Source organism: Octopus bimaculoides, chromosome 16 (genome assembly GCF_046866305.1).
Source record: "Octopus bimaculoides isolate indiv1 chromosome 16, ASM4686630v1, whole genome shotgun sequence".
NCBI lineage: Eukaryota > Metazoa > Mollusca > Cephalopoda > Octopoda > Octopodidae > Octopus > Octopus bimaculoides.
Window position 1 is genome coordinate 4796546 of NC_142943.1, and position 23430 is coordinate 4819975.

Sequence of the window (23430 nt, forward strand, 5' to 3'; positions counted from 1 at the left end):
CAAAACACTCCACTCCACTCCACTCAGCTGTAAATGAATAAACTGTTGATAGATCAGGGGGAACTGAAATTTAGTTGATGGAAACTGTATAGAAGTCCATGGTGTATATATCATCATCATCATCATCATCATCCTTATGTTTATGTTGTTTTTCCCTCTATACTAGTTGAATGAGATGTACCGAGGCAGCCCTTCTACAACTGGATGCCTCTCCAATCAGGGGAATGTTGTGATCTCAGTTGCTTGGAAACCATGGAAACTGAGTAACTGGCCCCTATGAGTAATTTCCAGGGGTTGGTCATGATGATGATGATGATGATGGTGATGCTAAGTTTAGTGCAGGGTCCTATCATTTGTGAATTGAAACCAAAGAGTTGAGGTAAGAATACAAAGAACCGGACTGAGTCTAAAGATAATTTAGTTGGGAGAGTCACATTTGGAACCCCTGGTTCCTTCTGGATCAGGACTGACCTGGGGCTAAACAAAAACAACAATAAGGACGCATGGGATATTTAAGTTTTACACATGCTATGTCTAAACAAGTGCGTAACTGGTACTTAATTCATCCAAAAGGATGAAAGGCAAAGTCGACCCCGGTGGAATTTGAACTCAGAACGTAGCAGCAGACGGAATACTGCTAAACATTTTGCACAGTGTACTAACAATTCTGCCAGTTTGCCACCCTAATAATAATGATAATAATAATAATAACAACAAGAGCAGTCAGAGAGTGCAACCCCCACCAACGTCCTCTCAACGATTAGCCAGAGATGAGTTTTTAAATGAGAATATCTGAAATAAACTCTATTCTTCTCACAAATGAGAATACTAAAATGAACTTGACTGCTCTCAAAAATTAAGTAAAAAAAACAGGAAAATAATCCAGAATCCTTGTCCAGTACTGGATTGATCCCAAAATCTAATCAGTTTGTGCCAGTCACAAGACCAAACATCCCTAAAAGTTTCATCCGAATCCATCCAGCGGTTCTTGAGATATCTTGTCCACGGACAAACAAACAAACAAACACAACTGAAAACAATACCTCCGCCTTCATTAAGGCAGAGGTAAATAATAATAATGATAAAATTGATAAAGGCTAATTAATCTTACCAATAGATTCTCAGGCTTCAGGTCTCTGTGTACAATCCCCATGGAGTGTAAATAAAAGAGAGCACTACCCAAGTCTTGAACCATTATCGCTGACTGTGGTTCTTCAAATTTCACACTCTGAGTGATGGCATCGAATAGATCACCTCCCTACAAGAGAGAGAGAGAGAGAGAGTAGCAGCAGGAAGTGACATCATCATCATCATCAACAACAATAACATCATTATCATTAGCTTCGTTAAGATTCATAACAGTCATAGCTAATCAAGTAATTTATTAACCATTGATCATATAACAATCATCATCAGTTATAATCACCACCAGTCATCATTATCTCATCAAAATCGTCTTCATAACTAACACCATATTAACCATCGTTATAATCACCATCACCATCTTCATCAACAATAACAGACCACGATCACTTCCACTGACTCCGATAATGATTGTTATCCTCCATCAACTTCATGATCAACATCAATCATAATAATCATCAACCATAATCATCATCAATCATCATTATTGTCTTCGTAATACGTTTTCACATCATAATCAACATCATACTAGCTATCATCATCATCATCATCATCATGATGTGTTCAAAGCCATCCACACCAACACTGCCACCACAAACACCATCAACCATCCTCCTCCTCCTCATCATCATCATCATAAATATAACTGAAATTTAGTTTTATATATATATATATATATATATATATATATATATATATATTACGGAGATGTACTTGCATAGCAAGTGACTTGATCTGAGATCGTGTGCTGAAACAAAAACAATTGCAGCACAGAAGATATTTGTAAGCCGTTCAAGAACACACAAAAACTGTTTGTTTCACTTCAACATTTAATTTTCATTTGTATCAAAATATTTTCATCACCTTGAAACCACAACCCGTTCACTGACAATGCAGCACCAAGTTTGTCAGCGAACAGGTCGCAGTTTCAAAGCAATGAAAATATTTTGATACAAATGAAAATTAAATGTTGAAGTGAAACAAACAGTTTTTGTGTGTTCTTGAACGGCTTACAAATATCTTCTACACTGCAAATGTGTTTTATATATATATATATATATATATATATAATATATATATATATATATATATATATATATATATATATATGTATGTATGTATATATGTATGTATGTATATATATATGTATGTATATATGTATGTATGTATATATATATGTATATATATATATATGTATATATAATTGTTAAAGAGGACAGCAAACATTAAGGCAAGGCAAACCTCTCAAGTCATATACAATATTATTATAGGAAGAAATTCAAAGTCTTACAGCTGTTTCTGGGATATCTTCGAGTATGGGATATTTCATCATCAGAGACAAATAGGGAAAACAGGGAAAATGAGAATGGTATATATATATATATATATATATTTCCCTATTTGTCTCTGATGATGGAATATCCCATACTCAGAAATATCCCAGAAACAGCTGTAAGACTTTGAATTTCTTCTTCCTATGATAATATTGTATACGACTTGAGAGGTTTGCCTTGTCTTAATGTTTGCTGTCCTCTTTAACAATTATATATCTGCTGCAACAGAAATTTGCAATGGCTCCATAACTACCGTCTCGGCTATAACCTTGGAGCCCCAGCAATCCGTTACAATACTCACCTGGCATACCTAATCGTTTAGATCACCTGTGATTTAAACCCCCATACTTTGTGTGTTATATACATACATATATACAAATGTATATATATTAAAGCATGCAGTTACTTACCTTTACTAATTCCATAGCTAAGTAAATCCTATCTGGAGTTTCAAATTCTTCATACAGTTTGACAATGTTGCTATGTCTACAGACAGTCAGTATATAAATCTCATTCTCTACCATGCGTTCTTTACCGATTATTTTATTCTTGTCAATGATCTTCATGGCTACTTCGCAGGGCAAACCTTGCTTTCGCTTGGCTTCTCGTACTTCGGCGAAGTTACCATAACCCAACGTCCTGCCAAGGTAATACCTATCCAGGATGTCGTTGTTCAATACTTGGTACCCCAATTTCGATTTCATGGCTGGAAAGGGTTCAAGCACGGACAGCTGGTCAGTCTTCATTTCACTGGACGATGACATCATGTTGGGGGTTGTGTTTGAAACAGAGATAGTAGCGGTCACTGCTGCAGGCGTGTTGGTAGTAGTAGTCGTCGTAGTAGCAGCCACAGCAGTAGTAGTAATAGTAGTGGTCAAAGATGTGAAAGAAACAGTGGTAGGAGGAGACATTCTGGCTTTGGTGTTGGTATTGGTCGTGTTGTTGTTGTAGTTGTGAATGACGTACGAAGGAATGTTGTCATCAGCGGTGAGGTCAGTGATGGAGAGGCTGGTGAGATCTGCAGACGAAATTCTTGCCATTAGCTTTGACATTGTTTCAATTAACACATCGTTGTTGACCAGAGGCTTCACCAAATTTTCTTTATCTTCACTTGCAATCATTACCGATTTATCCTGACAGCCATTCTTAACTCTCATGGTCTTGTTTTTGTTATTATTGTCAGCATCCTTGTCACCATCACATTTGCTTTTTCTTCCTCCTCCTCTGCTCCCTTTGCCGTCATCACCACCACCACCTACACCACTAATGCTGTTGTTGTTGTCACTGTTGTTATCATTGTTTTTGTTGTTCTTGTTGTTTCTGACCGAAAAACATTTATTGCTCTCGACCATTTTCCTCTGACGCTTTCTCACTTCAACATCCTCTTCATATAATACTCGATCTTTAAATCGATCGGCTTTTAGCATCATCCGGAAATTCTTTCCTGGATTCAATCTGCTGCTGGCCAATTCTGTAGAATATGCAGGGGTTCTGGTATCACTGGAAGATATGTAATCATTCATGATAACCTTCTTGCTGCTTTCGCTGCTACCGAAACCACTATCGAGTTTTTCCGACTTGTATTTAACATCATGAACAAGACGGCGCCTCTTTGTCTTCTGCCATTGTTTTAAAAGACTTTTAGCATACGGACTATTAGGGTAAAGTTCTTGTATAATGTCTTGTATATCGCCATCGCATATCTGCTCATTACCAACCGCTAAGAACACATCATCTTCACGAAAAAAATCATTGATGCCATGGACTTGTTTACCACGTAAAGAAAGCAATCTGTGAAATCTTTTGTTTTGCCATTTGATACCAAAAGATTCTGAAATGTCTCCCATAATCTGTTCAAAAGACTGAATTGTTTGACGATTAAGGAACATTTTAATAGTGTTCCTTGGGTAAGATCCGTAACGAACCACGGTAATTACTTTGGGTCTACGCTGGCTACAGTTGCTCTCTGTCTGGGGCACCTGGTTACCACGATTATAAGAAGCACCAAGACCCACCAAAGGTTTACGGACTTGTTGGTGCAGCTGTTGTTGTTGTGGTTGTTGCTGTTGCTGTTGCTGTTGCTGTTGTTGTTGCTGATGATGGTGATAATGATTATTCGCATGGAAATAACGTCCTGGATGAAATGCATTGTAAGAGTTAACAGTTTGTGAAATAGCTCCATTGTTTCTGTTGAGTTCCAAGTGGAGTGACTCATGAGGTCGTCCTGCAAAGAAATGAGAATGTAAACAGTAAGTAAGAGTGTGGTCAGTGAGTGGAAGTGAAAAAAGTGAGTGGGAGTGAGAGCAGCAAATGGAAGTGTGATCAGTGAGTGGGAGTGAAAAGAGCTTTTGTTTATTTTAATGTTTATTCAGGAGAGAAGGTAGTGCTCATCAACCCCTTACAGGGCCACTGAGCCTGAAGGGAAAGAGGGAGGGATGGGGGTGCAGAAAGTAGTGGTTAAGAGCGTGGGCTATTAACCCCAAGATTCCTAGTTCGATTCCAGGCAGTGACCTGAATAATAATAATAACAACATCGAAAAATACCTTAGGAATGAGAACCCAGATTCGAAATTTCCCCAAGACACCTGATGAAGGCTGGAGGGTATATCAGCCAAAACGTGTTAACAACAAACAAGATGAGGACAAATATCTGTCAAATGTAAATAACGTTAATAATGTACATAATTCCTCATCTCTTAAATATAGAACTGTATGATCTGGATGTTTTCAACAGAGTGGATCTGCTCTGCTAAAGGCATCTAAGGACCAAATAATGGTGTCAAAACAGGCAAAGGATGATGTCTAGCCCTGTGTAAGTAGAGGTGAAAATAATAAATGAAGACAAGATTATGTGAAGAAACATGGTGGAGTTTGCAATAAAGGAATGAAGAATCAAAGAAAGCAACCTGTAGCACTTGTTGGATCCCAGACTATTAATTGTTTATGGCACAGATGTGAAAATGAAGTTTAACCTTTTTGATACCAACCTGGCTGAAACTGCATCTGGCTCTGTTGTACAAATGTCTTCTTTTCAAAAGTTTTGAATTAAAATTTTTCCCCAAACCTTAGTCACAATTTATGTTCCTAACACTAGTTTAATTATAACTAAGTTATTTTACTAAATTCTTTGTTATATTTAGAATTAATTGAAAGAAACACAGAACATCTCAACAGAAATATGGTAACGAAAGGGTTAAGAGAAGACTGATATTGAATTTGAAACATCACTGGAGAATGTTCTAAAAGTTCCTGTTGAAGGAATCAATGAAGATTAGGTGCGTTGTTTGCATGAAGATGATGCTTTTGTGTCAAATGTTAGGAAGGAATGAAGAGTGATGAGCATTGCTGAAGATACTGAGAAGAATCTGTAGGACAAAACCAGACCTTGAGGTGCATTCATGCTGGCAGAGGGAGGGCCAGGAAGAGTCTCAGCAACATATACTGCAATGATGCCACAAAAAAACTCCAGTCCAAGAGACGAAAGACAGTTGAAATCCATAAACAGGCATTTTATTTCTTGGAAACTTACATGCTAGGTACAGTTTAACCATTTTGATAGCAAACCATGTGAAACCACTCTTGGTCATGAGGCAAACTTCCTGGTTGAAAATAATGTAAATCAAAATCTTCTGTCAGCATTTCACATATTTACGTTCCCAAATATTAGCTTAACAATGACAAAGTTATTCCGATTGTAGCAGGAAATTTTTACTGATAAATTGGTGCCTGGCAACAACAGAATCACATTTATAGCAAGATAAACTGGTGCCAGGCAACAGCAAATAAAATCACACTTATGGCAGGAATTCTCTTCTGATAAACCATTCCCAGCAACAACATCTAAATTATACTATTAATAGTTGCCAAACTGTAACATTAAATCAACAACTATTTGTTGTTGTTGCTGTTGTTGTTGTTGATTAGGACCAAGTTAGCTCTGATTGAGCACACCTATGAGTAAAGCCATTCCAATTGTCCACTTCTGTCTTTTTGTATATCTAAGACTACATTATTTGGGAGATCTTTCTTGTTTTACAATAGCAGGTTGTGATTTGAAGGAGATTTAGTCACTAATTCTATCAACCAACCACTTACAGTGGCAATTTTCAACCATTTTCAATCCACACTATAGTAAATATGGTATTAAATGTGTTAAAACACACCATCAAGTTTCTTTTATTATATATAAAACAAATGTTGCAATTGATTAAAAACAGAAACAGACACACACAACGCACATCACTGTAAAGTCATCCTCATGCACTGCTGCAATGCATTAAAAATACTCAAGTTTTGTAAACATTTTGTTACTTTGGGGCTCATTTCAAAAACTAGCAATACATTTACGGAGCCCAAATGTGGGCTGAAACAAATAAAAACAAAAAAAGGTTAAAGATGAAAGAGAGAAAATGAAAGAAAAGCAATAAGAAAGAGGAGAGATCAATACAAAGGTTGAGTGAGAGAAAGATAGAGAGGAGGAGGAGGAGAGAGAGAGAGAGAGAGAGAAGATTAAAGAGAATGGGCAAAGGAGAGCAAAGAGGAATAGAGAGAGGGAGAAGGTGGTCAGATTCAGTTTGTTAAGAGGAGAGAAAGGGGAAGAGAACTTGTTTACTTGAGAGAAAAAGTATGAGTCAAAGAGCAAAGTGGGGGGAACTGCTTTTTTGTCTCTTTTCTACCCTTAATCTCCAAGCTTCAAACTCGAGTTTATTATCTCAGACAATGGAGTATCGCAGAAGACATTTGAGTTTAAAAGACTTAACACGTGGGAGTGTTTAAGTCAATATATTTTAAGTCTGAGGAAATAAATACATTCCTCAGATTTCGATGATTTAAATATTTGATTGACCACAAAATAGATTATCAAAACTCTGAGTTACGAGTGAAGGTTCAAAGGAAGTAGTCTTGGCATCAGGTGATGGTTGTAAATGAGCATCACTGTCATACAAGCAATGATGCCTGTTTCCAGTGCCTGGCCATGGGGGAAATATGACTTTGCTTGGAAAACAGATAAGGGTTGGCAACACGAAAGGCATCCAGCTGTAGAAAATTTGCCTCAATGCATTCCATCTGACCCATGCAAGCATAGAAATGCGGAAGTGAAAATGATGATGATGATAATGAAGGATAAAGGTGCATGAGTAGCTGTGTGGTAAGAAGCTTGCTTACTAACCACATGGTTCTGGGTTCAGTCCCTCTGTGTGGCACCTTGGGCAAGTGTCTTCTGCTATAGCCTCGGGCTGACCAAAGCCTTGTGAGTGGATTTGGTAGACGAAAACTGAAAGAAGCCTGTCATATAATCCACTCACAAGGCTTTGGTCAGCCCGAGGCTATAGCTTTCCATGCTGGCATGGGTTGGATGGTTTAACTAAGAACTGGCCAGGCAGGAGCCTGCACCAGGCTTCTGTGTCTGTTTTGGCATGATTTTTACTGCTGGATGCCCTTCCTAACACCAACTGCCCAGCAGGGTGGACATCATCATCATCATCATCATTATATATATATATAATGCCACGTAAAAAGCAACTGTGCCAGTGTTGCGTAAACGCACCTGGTACACTCTGTAAAGTGGTTGGTGTTAGGAAGAGCATCCAGCCATAGAAACCATGCCAGAATAGACATGGAGCCTAAACAGCCCTTCAGCTGGTCAGCTCCTGTTAAACCATCCAACCCATGCCAACATGGGAAACAGACATTAAATGATGATGATGATAATGATGATGATGCTGCTATTATAGAAAGCAAGGCTGTGTTCTTCCTGAGAGGACTTCTTTATTCACTTTCGTAAATTCCTGCATTGCTTATAAAGTCTTGCATATTCCAACTTGACTCATTCCTTTCCTGTCACCAACCTTTTAACTGATTCCAGTTAATATTTCTCCCAGGCCAGACATGTTTTCATGACAAACTGGAAATGAAGGATACTTACTTGTACGACTGTGGCACTCACAACTATCATGTGATGCCAAGACAAAGGAGACCCAAACACACACACACACATACACACATACATACACACATATATACGCCCATAATATACTTCAATCAGTTTCCCCTCTACCATATCTGCTCACAAAGTCTTTGGTCAGGAAGCAGATATAAAGGAAGACACTTGCCTAAGGTGCCACACTGTAGGATTGAACACAAGAACACACGCTTGGGAGGTAAACCAAACTTCTTAACCGCACAGCCATATCAGTGCATATATGTGTGTGTGTGTGCATGAATATATATACACATGCACATTTATATCAATATATACATACCTGCACACACTCATACACACATGTACACACACACACACACACACACACACACACACACACACACATATTGCCAATACTATATGACATAAAAGATACAAAATCAAAGAGACTGAAATAAATTTTATGAAAATAAAATTCTTTTTGCAACAATTGCTGACTGGACTTGAAAGAGTGCTTCACTCGGAAGAAAAGACAAGGATAATTCTTTGATAATAAAACATTCCAAGAAGATGAAAAGAGACAGCAGAGATGATTGAATGCAGAAGTGGAATACAAGTCAGAAAATTTACATATGGAAACAAGGAAATATTGGAATTCTGTCATAGAATTTTCTGAAGAGTTCAAAAATGTCAGCAAAGAAACCAACTCAAAAATAGATGCAAAAATATTGAGAGAGTGAGAGAGAGAAAATATATACCTATATTCTATTATTCTGTTACTTGTTTCAGTCATTTGACTGCGGCCATGCTGCAGCACCACCTTGAAGAATTTTAGTCAAACAAATCAGCCACAGGACTTTTTTTTTTTTTTTTTTTTTTTTTTTTTTTTACACCTTGTGCTTATTCTTTTGGTCTCTTTTGCCGAACTGCACAAGCTATGGGGATGTAAACACACCAACACAGGTTGTCAAACAGTGGTAGGGGGACAAACACAGACACACACACACATACACACACACACTCACACATACACATATATATCTATATAAATACATACAGCGGGCTTCTTTCAGTTTCCATCAACCAAATCCATTCACAAGGCTTTGGTCAGCCTGAGGCTATAGTAGAAGACACTTGCCCCAAGGTACCATGCAATGGAACTGAACCCAGAGCTGTGAGGTTGGGGAGCAGGCTTCTTACCACACAACCACTCCTGAGCCTATATGTGTGTGTGAGTGCATGTGTGTATGTGTGTGTGTGTGTGTGCTAATATGTATGTGTGTATATCTGTGATTGTGTGTCACCCCCACCACTTAACAACCTCTGTTGGTATGTTTACATCCCTATAACGTGGGGGTTTATCAACAGAGACCAAAGGAATGATAAGTAACACACTTAAAATAAACCCTGGGATTGATTCGTTTGTCTAATCCTACAAGGTGCCCCAGCATGGGCACAGTCCATAATATAGATATGATTTGCAGGTGGGAGTGGGGAGGGGTGGGAAATTATAAAACAGAAAATGGAATGGGGGAACATTACAAATAAAAGCTATATTAGACAATGTAATCCTAGAAGTGCCACGTTCCGATATAAAGGAGTGAAGGTCACAATTTTCAACACCCTAGGTCTGCTTTATCATAGTTGACCTACTATTACAACAACAACAACAGTGTTTTTGTTATATCAATTGCACTGACTGACCTGCATTAATCACTGATCCGACACATTTTACTGACTTAATAATCAATTAATCTTGTTTTTTTTTTCTTTGTTTAGTTTTGTTTTTTTACTTGTTTCAGTCATTAGACTGCGGCCATGCTGGGGCATAGCCTTGAATTTTTAGTTGAATGAATTGAACCCCCTACCCCCGCCCCCCACACCCCGGGCTTATCTTTTAAGCCTGATACTTATTCTCGCAGTCTAAGCCATGGGGACATAAACACACCAACACCGGATACCAAGCAGTAATGAGGGGACAAACACAGACACAAAGACACACATATAGATATATGCATATATATATATATATATATATATATATATATGCATATATATATATATATATGCATATATATATATATATATATATACATATATATATATGCATATATATATATATATATATGCATATATATATATATATATGCATATATGCATATATATATATATGCATATATATATATATATATATATGCATATATGCATATATATATATATGCCTATATGCATATATATATATATGCCTATATATATATATATATATGCATATATGCATATATATATATATGCATATATGCATATATATATATATGCATATATATATATATATATATATATATGCATATATATATATATATATATATATATGCATATATATATATATATATATATGCATATATATATATATATATGCATATATATATATATGCATATATATATATATATATGCATATATATATATATATATATGCATATATATATATATATATATATATATGCATATATATATATATATATATGCATATATATATATATATATATGCATATATATATATATATATATGCATATATATATATATATATATATATATATGCATATATATATATATATGCATATATATATATATATATATATGCATATATATATATATATATATATATATATATGCATATATATATATATATGCATATATATATATATATATATATGCATATATATATATATATATATGCATATATATATATATATATATGCATATATATATATATATATATGCATATATATATATATATATATGCATATATATATATATATATATGCATATATATATATATATATATATGCATATATATATATATATATATATATGCATATATATATATATATATATATATGCATATATATATATATATATATGCATATATATATATATATATATGCATATATATATATATATGCATATATATATATATATATGCATATATATATATATATATATGCATATATATATATATATGCATATATATATATATATGCATATATATATATATATGCATATATATATATATATATATATGCATATATATATATATATATATATATATATGCATATATATATATATATATATATATATATGCATATATATATATATATATATATATGCATATATATATATATATATATATATATATATGCATATATATATATATATATATATATATATATGCATATATATATATATATATATATATATATATATATGCATATATATATATATATATGCATATATATATATATATATATATATATATATATGCATATATATATATATATATATATATATATATATATATGCATATATATATATATATATATATATATATATATATATATATATATATATATATATATATATATATATATATATATATATATGCATATATATATATATAAATATATATATATATATATATATAAGACGGGTTTCTTTCAGTTTCCGTCTACCAAATCCACTCACAAGGCTTTGGTCAGCCCAAGGGATTTGCAATTAAAAAAAAGGAAAAAAAACTTTTCAATTGTAAATGAAGTGGAAGTATAGAAAAATAAGCATTATTTCCCATCTTATTGTTAGCTTTGTCTGGCATAGTGCATCTAGGACTACACTAACTAATGTATCCTTCCAGTTTATGTTTCCATTATTGCTGTCGTTATTTAACCCTAGGTCAGCCCTCATCCAGCCATTCTATCATAAAATATGTACCAGTTATAACTATTTGTTTTACATGGACACAATGTATCTAGGACTATATTAACCAATGTGCCATTCCTTTATATCGTTGTTCAGCCCTCGGTCAGCCATGATCTAGCACATCTATGATCACAGATGTCCCAGTTATGACCATTCCATTTCTTGTTCCAGCATGGTGTATCTAGGACTACATTAACTGATGTGTCCTTCCTGTTTCTGCTGTTGTTTACTCCTCGGGCAGACCTGATTCAACACAGCTATAATCAAAGGATTTCCTATCATGGCCATCACTCCTTATTTTACAGACATAGTGAGAGGACCAAGGAATATTTTATCCTATATTTCCTTAATTTTTTTTAAAAGACAATAGAGTGTGACTTAAGGAAGATTGGGCTATTATTTCTATCAAGCCCAAATAACCATATAAACTTCACTTCACTGGGTCACTTTCATTCAAAGCAGGTGGGGCCCTTCCCCAAACCTCATGCCCTAGCCCCTCCCCACAGCACGCAAATTTCATTTTATTCTCGGAACTTCATATTGGAGTTTTATTATCTTTGTCAGTGATTTGGTTCGTTCATTCAGATCTAATTAACCAACTCAATCAGCTTAACAAATAAAAACAGCTGGACAATTTATTTATTTATTCTCAACAGCAAAAAAGAAACATGTTTAAACTTGTCCCCTTTCACTAACATCGTTAATGTTCAGAATGGAAATGATATATGCATGTGATTAGATATGTGTGTGTGTGTCCCGAGTCAACGTTAACTTCAGTGTGTGTGTGTATGTGTGTGTGTGTGTTGTGTTTGGGTAACCACTTGAGTGTTTGAGGTTATTCCGAGCATTTAAATGTTGGTTTTAAACAGCTCTAACTGGTGCCACACTAACAAATTAACGTAACTTTATTGAGGTTACAAACAACTTCATGATGTGTGTGTGTGTGTGTGTGTAAAAGAGAGAAAGAGAAGCATGCATGGGTGTGCATGTATAAGTGGGTGTATGCATATGAATGACTGTGCTTCTAATATAAAAGTGTGTGTGCCCTTTGTGTGTGTGTGTGTGTGAAGTTTTCTATGTACAAGTTTATAGACATGCAGGAGCAGACATGGCTGTGTGGACTAATGCCTTGCAAGTGAATTTGGTAGATAGAAATTGTGTGGTAGCCTTCTGTGCATACGTGTGTGTAGAGGCTTCTCTGTGTGTGTAGAGGGGGCTTCTGTGTGTGTGTGTGTGTGTGTCCTACCACCATTTGGCAACTAGTGTTGGTTTGTTTACAGCCCTGTAACTTGGTAGTTCAGCAAGAGATACACAGAGGATATGAGGCAGACTTAAAGCTTAAGAACTGGAGTCAATTTGTTTGACTAACCCCATTGAAGTAGTGCCCCAGCATGGCCAGAGTCCGATAAGACAAAAGAAAATAAAAAAAAAAAGACAGCATGGTTGACTGGTTAAAATGTTCTCTTCAGAACTATAAGATTCCAGGTTCAATCCTACCAAATGCTATCTTGATCAGATCTTACAGAATTTTAAATTTAAGAAAATTTGCCATAAAAAAATATCTATAAATTACAGAAAAAAAAGATTAGGTGTTTTCTTAAAATGGTAACTTCATCAATTAACCTACCAATTAGAGAAAGGTAATTTATTTCAAATGAGTTATCTTATTTACAGTCTGATTGTGTGCCCCCTTTATGGTGAAATTTCCCACAACAAAAATGTCTGTGGCAAATTTTCTGGACACAATTACAATCCCACATTAACGAAGAGGGACAAGGCGTAGGAGTGGCTATGTGATAAGTAGCTTGCTTACCAACCACATGGTTCCGGGTTCAATCCCACTACGTGGCACCTTGGGCAAGTGTCTTCTACTGTAGCCTCGGGCCAACCAAAGCCTTGTGAGTGGATTTGGTAGACGGAAATTGAAAGAAGCCCATCGTATATATGTGTGTGTATATATATATATATATATATATATATATATATATATATATATATAGATATATATATATGTATGTATGTGTGTGTGTATGTCCCCCCCCCCCCCACAACATCGCTTGACAACTGATGGTGGTGTGTTTACGTCCCCGTAACTTAGCGGTTCGGCAAAAAGAGACCGATAGAATAAGTACTAGGCTTACAAAAGAATAAGTCCTGGGGTCGATTTGCTCGACTAAAGGCGGTACTCCAGCATGGCCACAGTCAAATGACTGAAACAAGGAAAAGAGTACCATTACGTAGTCATTCAATCTGCTAGAAATAGCAGTCAATTCTCCCTCAAATCACACCACATTCTGTAGCAGTCAGTTCTCTCACAAATCATACACCCAACCATGTAGAAATAGCAGCCAAATCTCCCTCAAACCATACCTATGTAAAAACAACAACCAACTACTACGGACTTGAGCTAACCAATGCCTTCAGAGTAATTTGGTATATGGAAACTGTTTGGAAGCCTGCCAAACGCACACTTCGTGTGTGTGCATTTACACCACATGTGAACTTGTTTTGCTTTGTTTACATCCACCATAAATCCCAGATCGGTACCAAATTAGTATTGGGGGCTGACTTGTTTCGACTAAGTCATTGAAGGGAATGCACTCCTGACTACAACCACTGCCTCACACGGCAACCTACAAACACACCACAACCCACAACAACACCTCACGACTCACAACAACCCACAGCAACACCTCACGACTCACAACAACCCACAGCAACACGCAACAGGACACAACAGCCTACACCGCAAATCACAAGCACAAAAGGCAAACAGTAAAACAACAATACAAAAAAAAAAAATGAATGAACCCCTGAACGTAGGAGGTGAAGTATGAGGGGGGGGGGGGGAAACATCAATCTCATAATTATTTACAACAAACAACAAACCCGGAACACCACAACAACATCCAGAAGATTCTCTCCCCCCCCCCCAGAAGCACCCACAGACTTCGAGTCAAAAAAAAAACGCGAAGAAAATATTATAAAAAAACAAACACAGCAAACATGTCCTAACCGAGTCCACTTTGTCCACACCACCAGCAGAGTACAATATATCCAGATTTTCAACCTTAAGAAATAGCAGCTAAATCTCCCTTAATTCAAACTCCATCGTCCTCAGCAACGAAGAATACGTCGGATAACGTATTTAAATGTCAGACAGCTTTAAAAAGACGGAATGGTCACGAATGGAATGTCCCTTTGACCGTACGTTTACTCAACTAGAGATAACTTGGACGCTAGACAACAACAAGAACTATTACAACGTTTTCATTAAATCCATCCATCTTCTCTACTCACAACTGGGAAGGTCGTTGGGAATAGGGTCCTATTAGAAGCAACCGTCCGAAGCGTGACCAACTGAAACCATGGGGGTACTATCCACCCATCTACTTCTTAGTCAACCCTTGGGTTTCCTGCCGGTTGGTTCGGCTTGAAGAATCCGTCTTGCGATACTTTCCTGCGACATTCTAATCCCATGTCCATAGTAAGGGAGTTGTAACCCGTCTGTTGTTGGCACTCCGTCGCTTACGACGTCGAGGGTTCCAGTTGATCCGATCAACGGAACAGCCTGCTCGTGAAATTGATATGCAAGTGGCTGAGCACTCCACAGACACGTGTACCCTTAACGTAGTTCTCGGGGAGATTCAGCGTGACACAGTGTGACAAGGCTGACCCTTTGAATTACAGGCACAACAGAAACAGGAAGTAAGAGTGAGAGAAAGTTGTGGTGAAAGAGTACAGCAGGGTTCGCCACCATCCCCTGTCGGAGGGCTCGTGGAGCTTTAGGTGTTTTCCCTCAATAAACACTCACAACGCCCGGTCTGGGAATCGAAACCGCGATCCTATGACCGCGAGTCCGCTGCCCTAACCACTGGGCCATTGCGCCTCCACTGTAACCCCTCATTGCAGAGAAAAATAACGTTTCTATGAGAGTAAAACCAAATTGAATGATATCGTCACCTTGGCGAACTAATCTTGACAAATCCTTTGATACGGCCTCGCAGTCTTTGGTCAAAAATTCAACACGGTTGGTTAAGTTGTTTAAAGATTCGAATTCCTTTTTTTGAATATATTTCTTCAAGTCTCTTTGGATTTTTTTGTTTGTGTTTGTCAGGTCGCTTAATCCCTCGTTTAACTGACGCAATGTTCGACTCAAACTCCTCTCGAGGAGTTCGATCTGTCTCATACGTTCGCCCAAACTAACTTTATTTGTACGTTTGTCACGTTGAGTCTTCACGTAAGTTACCGAACGAAGAATTCTCTGCTTCTTCTCTGCTGGATGAACTTTTGCAGAAAGTAGCCGGGGATTACCTCTAAGACTTTGGCCATGTGTAATATGATTATATCTTATGTTACTAATTATTTTATTTTTTAATAATTTTGTCTGAGCTTTCACAGATTTCTGCATAATTATAACACGATTCCGAAATGTTAAACATTGAAGAGATTGGTACAATCAAAATTATATATAACTATAATTAGTTTAGGTTTGTCTTTTTTAATTTTAATTTTTCATAGACTTTTTCTACTCGTTTTAACAGTGTGTTGTTAAACTGGTTCCGAAAACTGGCATTAAATTCCCCTGTTTCAGCTTTCTGTGGAAAGTTTGAGATAACGATGAAGACGGGCTCCCGTCATCGTCTCTATTTGTGACGTCATGAGTTTTTGCGAGACATTGCAGAAGATCACAACTTTTCATTGGATCTCAACAAAGAAACAGACCACAGTATCGGCATTCTTTTGTTCTTTAAGCAAAACAAACGTTTATTGCTCACAAAAAATGTGTTTCCATTTCAAAACGAGAAGATATTTCACCTTGAACAGATGCAAACCTTTATACGCCATCCGGAATTTTAATATCTTAGCTCGAAGCTACCTTTAGCAGATTTCGCTTCGTTGCTGGTCCAGATTCCTGGCTTGGTATCATCGCGATCTGTCGGCACACCGACACCCACTGCTTTCCGAAATATATCAACGGAAATATAACACTCGGTTCCATTGAACAAGTCACCATTTTTTTCTTAATGAAATACACGTGGACTTCAGTTCAATTGAACTTAAATTCTACATGTTATCTCATATTTCTGCATACTCTATATGCACACCGGGGACAGGGGCGGCCCCCCACACTCGGCAAACTAGGCGAGTGCCTAGGGCGCAAAAATCTGGCCGCACCGCATAAATTCCGAACAACATTTTCTTGATTCAATTTTAAAAAAAATTAATTTCAACAATAGTGTGAGTAGAGGAGGTCACGCCCGGAAGATAGCAAGAGGAGCCCCACCCCCGCCGGAGAGTGTAGGGTGGAGGACGGAAGTGGCGTAGGGCAGTGAAGATAAGAGAGTTGTGTTGTCACATGATTTGGTGAGAAACATCTAAAATTTTACAAGTAAACACAATCATATGGTCTATGTATGGTAATAATGATATAATAATATTATAGGTTTCTTGCGTGATGTAAATTATACTTTTTACGACTGCATTTTTCAGTTGATGTTAGGAAGATGATGGCTGGAGGAATTTGGGGTGAAAAAAATTGATATAGAGAGTGCACAATGTAGAGCTGAGGAAAGGAGTACACATTCTAGGGCTGGAAGAACTAAGAAGCCCAATTGTAAGGCTGAAAGAACTGACCGCAGGAAAACAAGGCGCACATTGAGGGGCTATGAGAAGGAGAATATATTGTAGAACTGGAGGGAGGAGGCACACATTATAGGACTGGTTTAGGGTCTTTAATACCCTAACACTTACTTGAGAGGACCTGGGGCTGTTGAGGTTTGCTGGGCTTCCTCATACACAAAAATTGAAATGCACAGCAAATCAGCAAACACACACACACACACACCAAAGTAAGTTTGATTATTGCATATAACTGTGGTGAACAGGTTATACACACATTGGAAATTGCATCTAAATACGTAATAAACGAAAGAGACAGTGAAACATTCGGAGTCCCAAAGCACAACCAAAAATGTCGATTATGTCATATTTCTGTATAAAAGACATCACACGTGATCTGCATCTGTCTAAAAATGTTATCAAGGCATAACTTTCTTATGCTTACGTGATATGCCACTGTTGCTAAAACAATATACGGTGCCATCCGGTTTGACTGAGGACTGGCAAGCCGGGAGACTGCACCAGGCTCCAATCTGATCTGGCAGTGTTTCTACAGCTGGATGTCCTTCCTAAGGCCAACCACTCCGAGAATGTAGTGGATGCTTTTAACGTGTGCCACTGGCACGGGGCCAGTCAGGCGGCACTATCAGTCAGCTTGAAGAATTTTAGTCGAACAAATCGACTGCAGTACTTTTTTTTTAAGCCTCGTACTTATTCTATCGGCCCCCTTTTGCCGAACCTCTAAGTTACGGGGACGTAAACACACTAAAACCGGTTGTCAAGCAGTGGTGGGAGTCAAACACAGACACAAAGACACTCACACACACACACACACACACACACACACACATGAACGACGGGGAAGCAAACTTCTTGCCCCAAAGTCACGCCTGCGCCTGTATGTATTCAAATACATCGGATCTGTTGGGGGAAACGAAAAAGATCTGTGGGGTTGTTTTTTAATTATGTCGGCGACTTAAAGAAACCCCACCGCATATGTGCACTCTTTGACCTTCATAAATAAATACAAATACAATGGAATATCTATCTAATAAGCCTGGTTTCGGGACAACGGGGACGGAATAGGAAGCCCTGTAAAAATTCAAGTGAGTTGTAAGGATCCTTTTCTTTTAGAGAGTGGAGGAGGGGAGGCCGAACAGATAGTCCGCCTTGGTTCTTCGTCCTCAGGACTGATGTAGAAAACGAACGTTCGTCTTTTATAGGTAGTCAATGACAACAACAACAGCTCTCTCTTTCTCTCAAACCATCTATCTAGACACTTATCAATGTGTGTGTGTGTGTGTGTGTGTGTGTGTGTGTGTGAAACAGTGTTTGGCATGTTCTCAGCACAGGAAACTATGTGCTAATAGGAGCACATAGAACCATATATTGTGTTTATTAAATAATATCTATCTCTCACCAGATGGAGTACTTTTTTATTGATCTCACTATCACGGAACAGTACACTGTGTGTGTGTGTGTGTGTATGTTTTTTGAATGTGTACAAATAACACGGAATTGAAACCATTTGTGAGGAATTTCTTTTTATCACACCAACTATTCGCACACAAGGTTTAACGGAACTTATTGAAGCAAGCCAGCACGCTCGAGGCACTACCACGGGCGATGGCGAGGCGAGGCTAAGGCGTTAGGAAAGGCAAGCACCCTCACGGGCATCACCTGACACCTCAGTGAGGCGAGCTGCCGACATTGACAAGAACTTCGCGGTTGGCGGCCCAGTCTCTCCGAACGTCTCAAATGCCACGGCTGCAAGAGATAATTCACTATCATTTAGAGTGAGTAGACCTCCAATGTTGGCCACAGACAGGGCATCACTCCAGTTCCCTGAGAATTTTGCTCTAGTTGAAAGTAGGCGACACCTTGAAAATTGATCAGATTGATCAAGGAGAAAATTGGAAGTGACACCTGAACGCTGGTTTGTCCCATACTTTCTGTTTCCGTCTATTCTTCACTGTAACCGGAACTGACAAATCCAGCTCTCTCTACTGTGATAGAGCTTCATCCATCTCCCTGTTGGAATTAGTCCATGTTGGAGAGGATAGGATGTTGCCTACCAAAGGGGAACAAGCGTGGATGGATGAAAGAAAACAGGGAAGAGATAAAGAGATAAAGACGAGCACCTGCGCAGATCTAGATCCCCAAACCGTTTGGGCAAAGCAGCCTGGTCGCGGGAGTCTGGGGAGAGTCTGACATGTCTTGCGACTGTTGCTGTAATCGTTTCTGTTCCTATAAACGCGCAAATGATAAACCATATTAAAACGGATGCAGATACTTTGCAAGAGATAGCAATTAAATACTCCTCAAAATGCACCATATCATCTTAAAATGTAAAGACGCATTCGATAGGTATTTCGAGGTGCATCAAACCTAACTAAAAACTACAGGATAGCGACTTTGTTAAATTTCTTCCAGCCACTTAAAGAATATCACATTTTCACCTGATCGTTTTCCAATTCTCAACACTAATGCACTTTTATTTGCTGATGACGAAAATCGCACTCATTTGTATGTTTTGTGTTGTTTTGTTTCTTCTAGAAATAATTAATGATAAAAAAAAAGTTACAAGCCATTAAAGTTATGTAATTTTAGCCAATCGAGTTATTCGATTGACTGCATAATGGGAGTTGAGACTATTTATTGTCATAGCAACTCCAATGTATCGTTGTTTACTTGTGTGTCGATGGACAATACGAAGACAGTAAGAAAATGAAAAGACGACGGAACCTTGAAGGCTTAAAGAAGAATTGAATGAAATGAGATACGAAAATACGAATTTTGTTCGAATGTTTTTAAAATGAAAGACGATACGAAAATGAAGATATTACGGAACCTTGAATATCTTTTTTTTTTTAAAGAATAAAAATAATTCATTGGAAAGAAACAATTAAAATTTTTTTTCGAGAGAATTTAATGAAAGAAAACATTTTTTTTTTTCTCTCTGAAACGAGAATTTAACGAAATTGTTTGTGCTTATACGTTCCAAAAGCTTTCGAATCTGCAACACCAAATGAACTCGCAGAGATACAAACCCATTGGAGAACGATGAAAGCCAGCCACGACGCCGTTTCTTCCCTCGTTTGAGACAGACACAAGGCTAGCAACTTTGAAGGATGGGTACTTATTTATCGAGTCCTAAAGGCTGGAAGGCAAAGTTGAACTCAGAATGTAAAGCCGGAAGGAATGGCTCTAAGCATTTTGTCCGGCGCGTAAACGACTCTGCCAGCTCGCCGTCTTATTGCGACTAAAAATAACAGGCCAGAAGGATATTTTCAATATTTGTGTCTTTCTTTGCTTACAGACTGTAAATAATAAATGTGCTTATTTAATTGCATGTTAAGTATGGTCTCCACGTCTTGACTGGTTTTATTTCTGGTCTTTGCTAATTATACGATCCCTAACTGCTATAAAATCAGATGTTGTGGTCTTCGAAGCCCATTCGTGACAAGTTCCATCTAAACTTTCTTCATGTTCTTACCTGCAATCAAGGTGTGCTATTTATAATAATCTCTCATTTAGAGACACGCCTGTGGATTCTTTTTCCATTTATTTCTCTTCATTAATATAAAAGTCCTTAAGACATGAGGGGAGGTATAACAGAAACCATTATGGTATATATATCATCTTGATTGTTGTAGTAGTAGTAGTAGTAGTAGTAGTAGTAATAAAACGGTGGGGTCTCATTCGATCCCCCGACCCCTTTGTCTGTCCGCCTTTTGTCTCTACCTTTATGGTAAATAAAAAATCAGTTACTACTATTATTATTATTACTGAGTTCAAATTCCGCCGAGGTCGACTTTGCCTTTCATCCTTTCGGGGTCGATAAAGCAAGTACCAGTGAAACACTGGGGTCGATGTAATCGACTAGTTCCCGTCCCACAAATTCCAGGCCCTGAGCATATAGTGGGAGGGATTATTATTATTATTATTATTATTATTATTGAGTGAGAGAGCAGTGCATGACATCAAAGTGACACTGGGGTACAAATATACAAACCCAGTTCTCTCTACTGTGATAGAGCTTCATCCATCTCCCTGTTGGAATTAGTCCACGTTGGAGAGGATAGGATGTTGAATACCAAAGGGGAGCAAACGTGGATGGAGGAAAGAAAACAGGGAAGAGATGAAGACGAATGCGTCTTTTCCTTGTTTTACTCTTGAAAAAGACTAAAAAGACGGAAACCGGTACTAAAATGTTCTTCATGATAAAATTATTTTAGCATTTTCTACCTTGTCATATTTTCCTTATACATATCAACTCGTGTGTTACTTTTCGACCTTCTACACACACACACACACACACATACATACACACACATATATATATATATATATATATATATATATGTAGTCGCTGATGCGGCTATGAAGTAAGAAGTTTGCTTCCCAGCCACATGGTTCCGGGATCAGTACCATGCGTGGCACCTTAGGCAAGTGTCCTCAAAGCCATGTCAGTGGATTAGGTAGACGGAAATTGAAAGAAGCTTATTGCGTGTGTGTGTGTTTTGTTAAAGACCACCACTTAACAGCTAGCGGTTCGACAAAGAAGCTCATAGAATAAGTACAAGGCTTTAAAAATAAGTATTGGGGTCGATTCTTTCGACTAAAACTCTCCAAGGTGGTGCCCCAGGATGACTGCAATCCAGTGACTGAAACAAATAAAATTATATCTGCGCGCGCGCACACACACACACATTTTAAAATTTGTGCATGTATTCATATGCGTGAGTGCGTGCGTCTGTCTGTACGTACGAATGTATAGAAAGCGAAACGATCTGATAGGGGGGGGGACGAGGGGGAAGAGGAGAGACATTGGGGGTAGATATAATTAGTTATATTGAATATGTAATTACTATAGATCACACTGTATGTGTGTGTGGAGCTGAACGGGAAGGACCAAATGTGTCTGAATAGATGTGAGGGGGGGGGGGATCGGGGGAGATACAAACAACAATTTTTTTTTTAACTAATTTGTCAACAAGTTCTGACAAGTTCCAAAATCGATATAACAATACCAAGTTGTAATTATTATTATTATTATTATTATTATTAGTTTTAATTATTATTATTATGAAGATGCGGTGAGCCGGCAGAATCGTTAGAGCGCCGGGCAAAATGCTTAGCGATATGTCGTCTGTCTTCACGTTCTGCGTTCGATTTCCGCGGAGGTTAACTTTGCATTTCACCCTTTCGCGGGGTCGATAAAAAAAAGTAGCAGTTGAACACTCCCTCGAACTTGCTGGCGTTGTGTCTCCAGCAGAAAGGATTATTATTATTATTATTATTATTATTATTATTATACTAGTGATAGTAGTGGTAGATGAGGTAGCAGTGTTTATTGTCATTATGTCAAGGGGTGCAGTCTAACCATTGTTGTTGCTGCTACTGCGGCTACTACTACTACTGCTGCTGCTGCTGTTATTAATTACTCTAAACAGTTTTATTGACTTTGTTTTGTGGGTGTTTTTCTTTTTTTTTGTTGGAATCATACAAATGGCTGCCAGTTTTCTCTTTATCTTTTTATTTCTTGCTTATCATTACTTTTTTTTTTGGTTTTTTTTTTTGACGCTTCCTTTTATTTCAAACACAAATCCAATGACGACGTCCGCTACCTTCCTCTCCCTCCCCACCTCTTCG

The 23430-nt window shown here is 37.4% G+C and overlaps 1 protein-coding gene across 2 annotated transcripts in view; it reads right to left on the minus strand.

The window, feature by feature from the left end:
* LOC106877277 (serine/threonine-protein kinase DCLK1) overlaps window positions 1-23430 on the minus strand; it is a 42189-nt gene that overhangs the window by 2546 nt on the left and 16213 nt on the right. The window contains exons 1-3 of one of the 2 annotated variants that reach the window (XM_089364033.1): window positions 16117-16799; window positions 2888-4701; window positions 1112-1258 (exon numbers count right to left, since the gene is read on the minus strand). In XM_089364033.1, the coding sequence (XP_089220159.1) occupies window positions 1112-1258; window positions 2888-4701; window positions 16117-16564 (2409 nt within the window). In that variant the 5' untranslated portion in view covers window positions 16565-16799. Of the gene's footprint in view, window positions 1-1111; window positions 1259-2887; window positions 4702-16116; window positions 16800-23430 lie in introns of those variants that run through there. The other variant, XM_089364034.1, reaches the window with a different exon arrangement.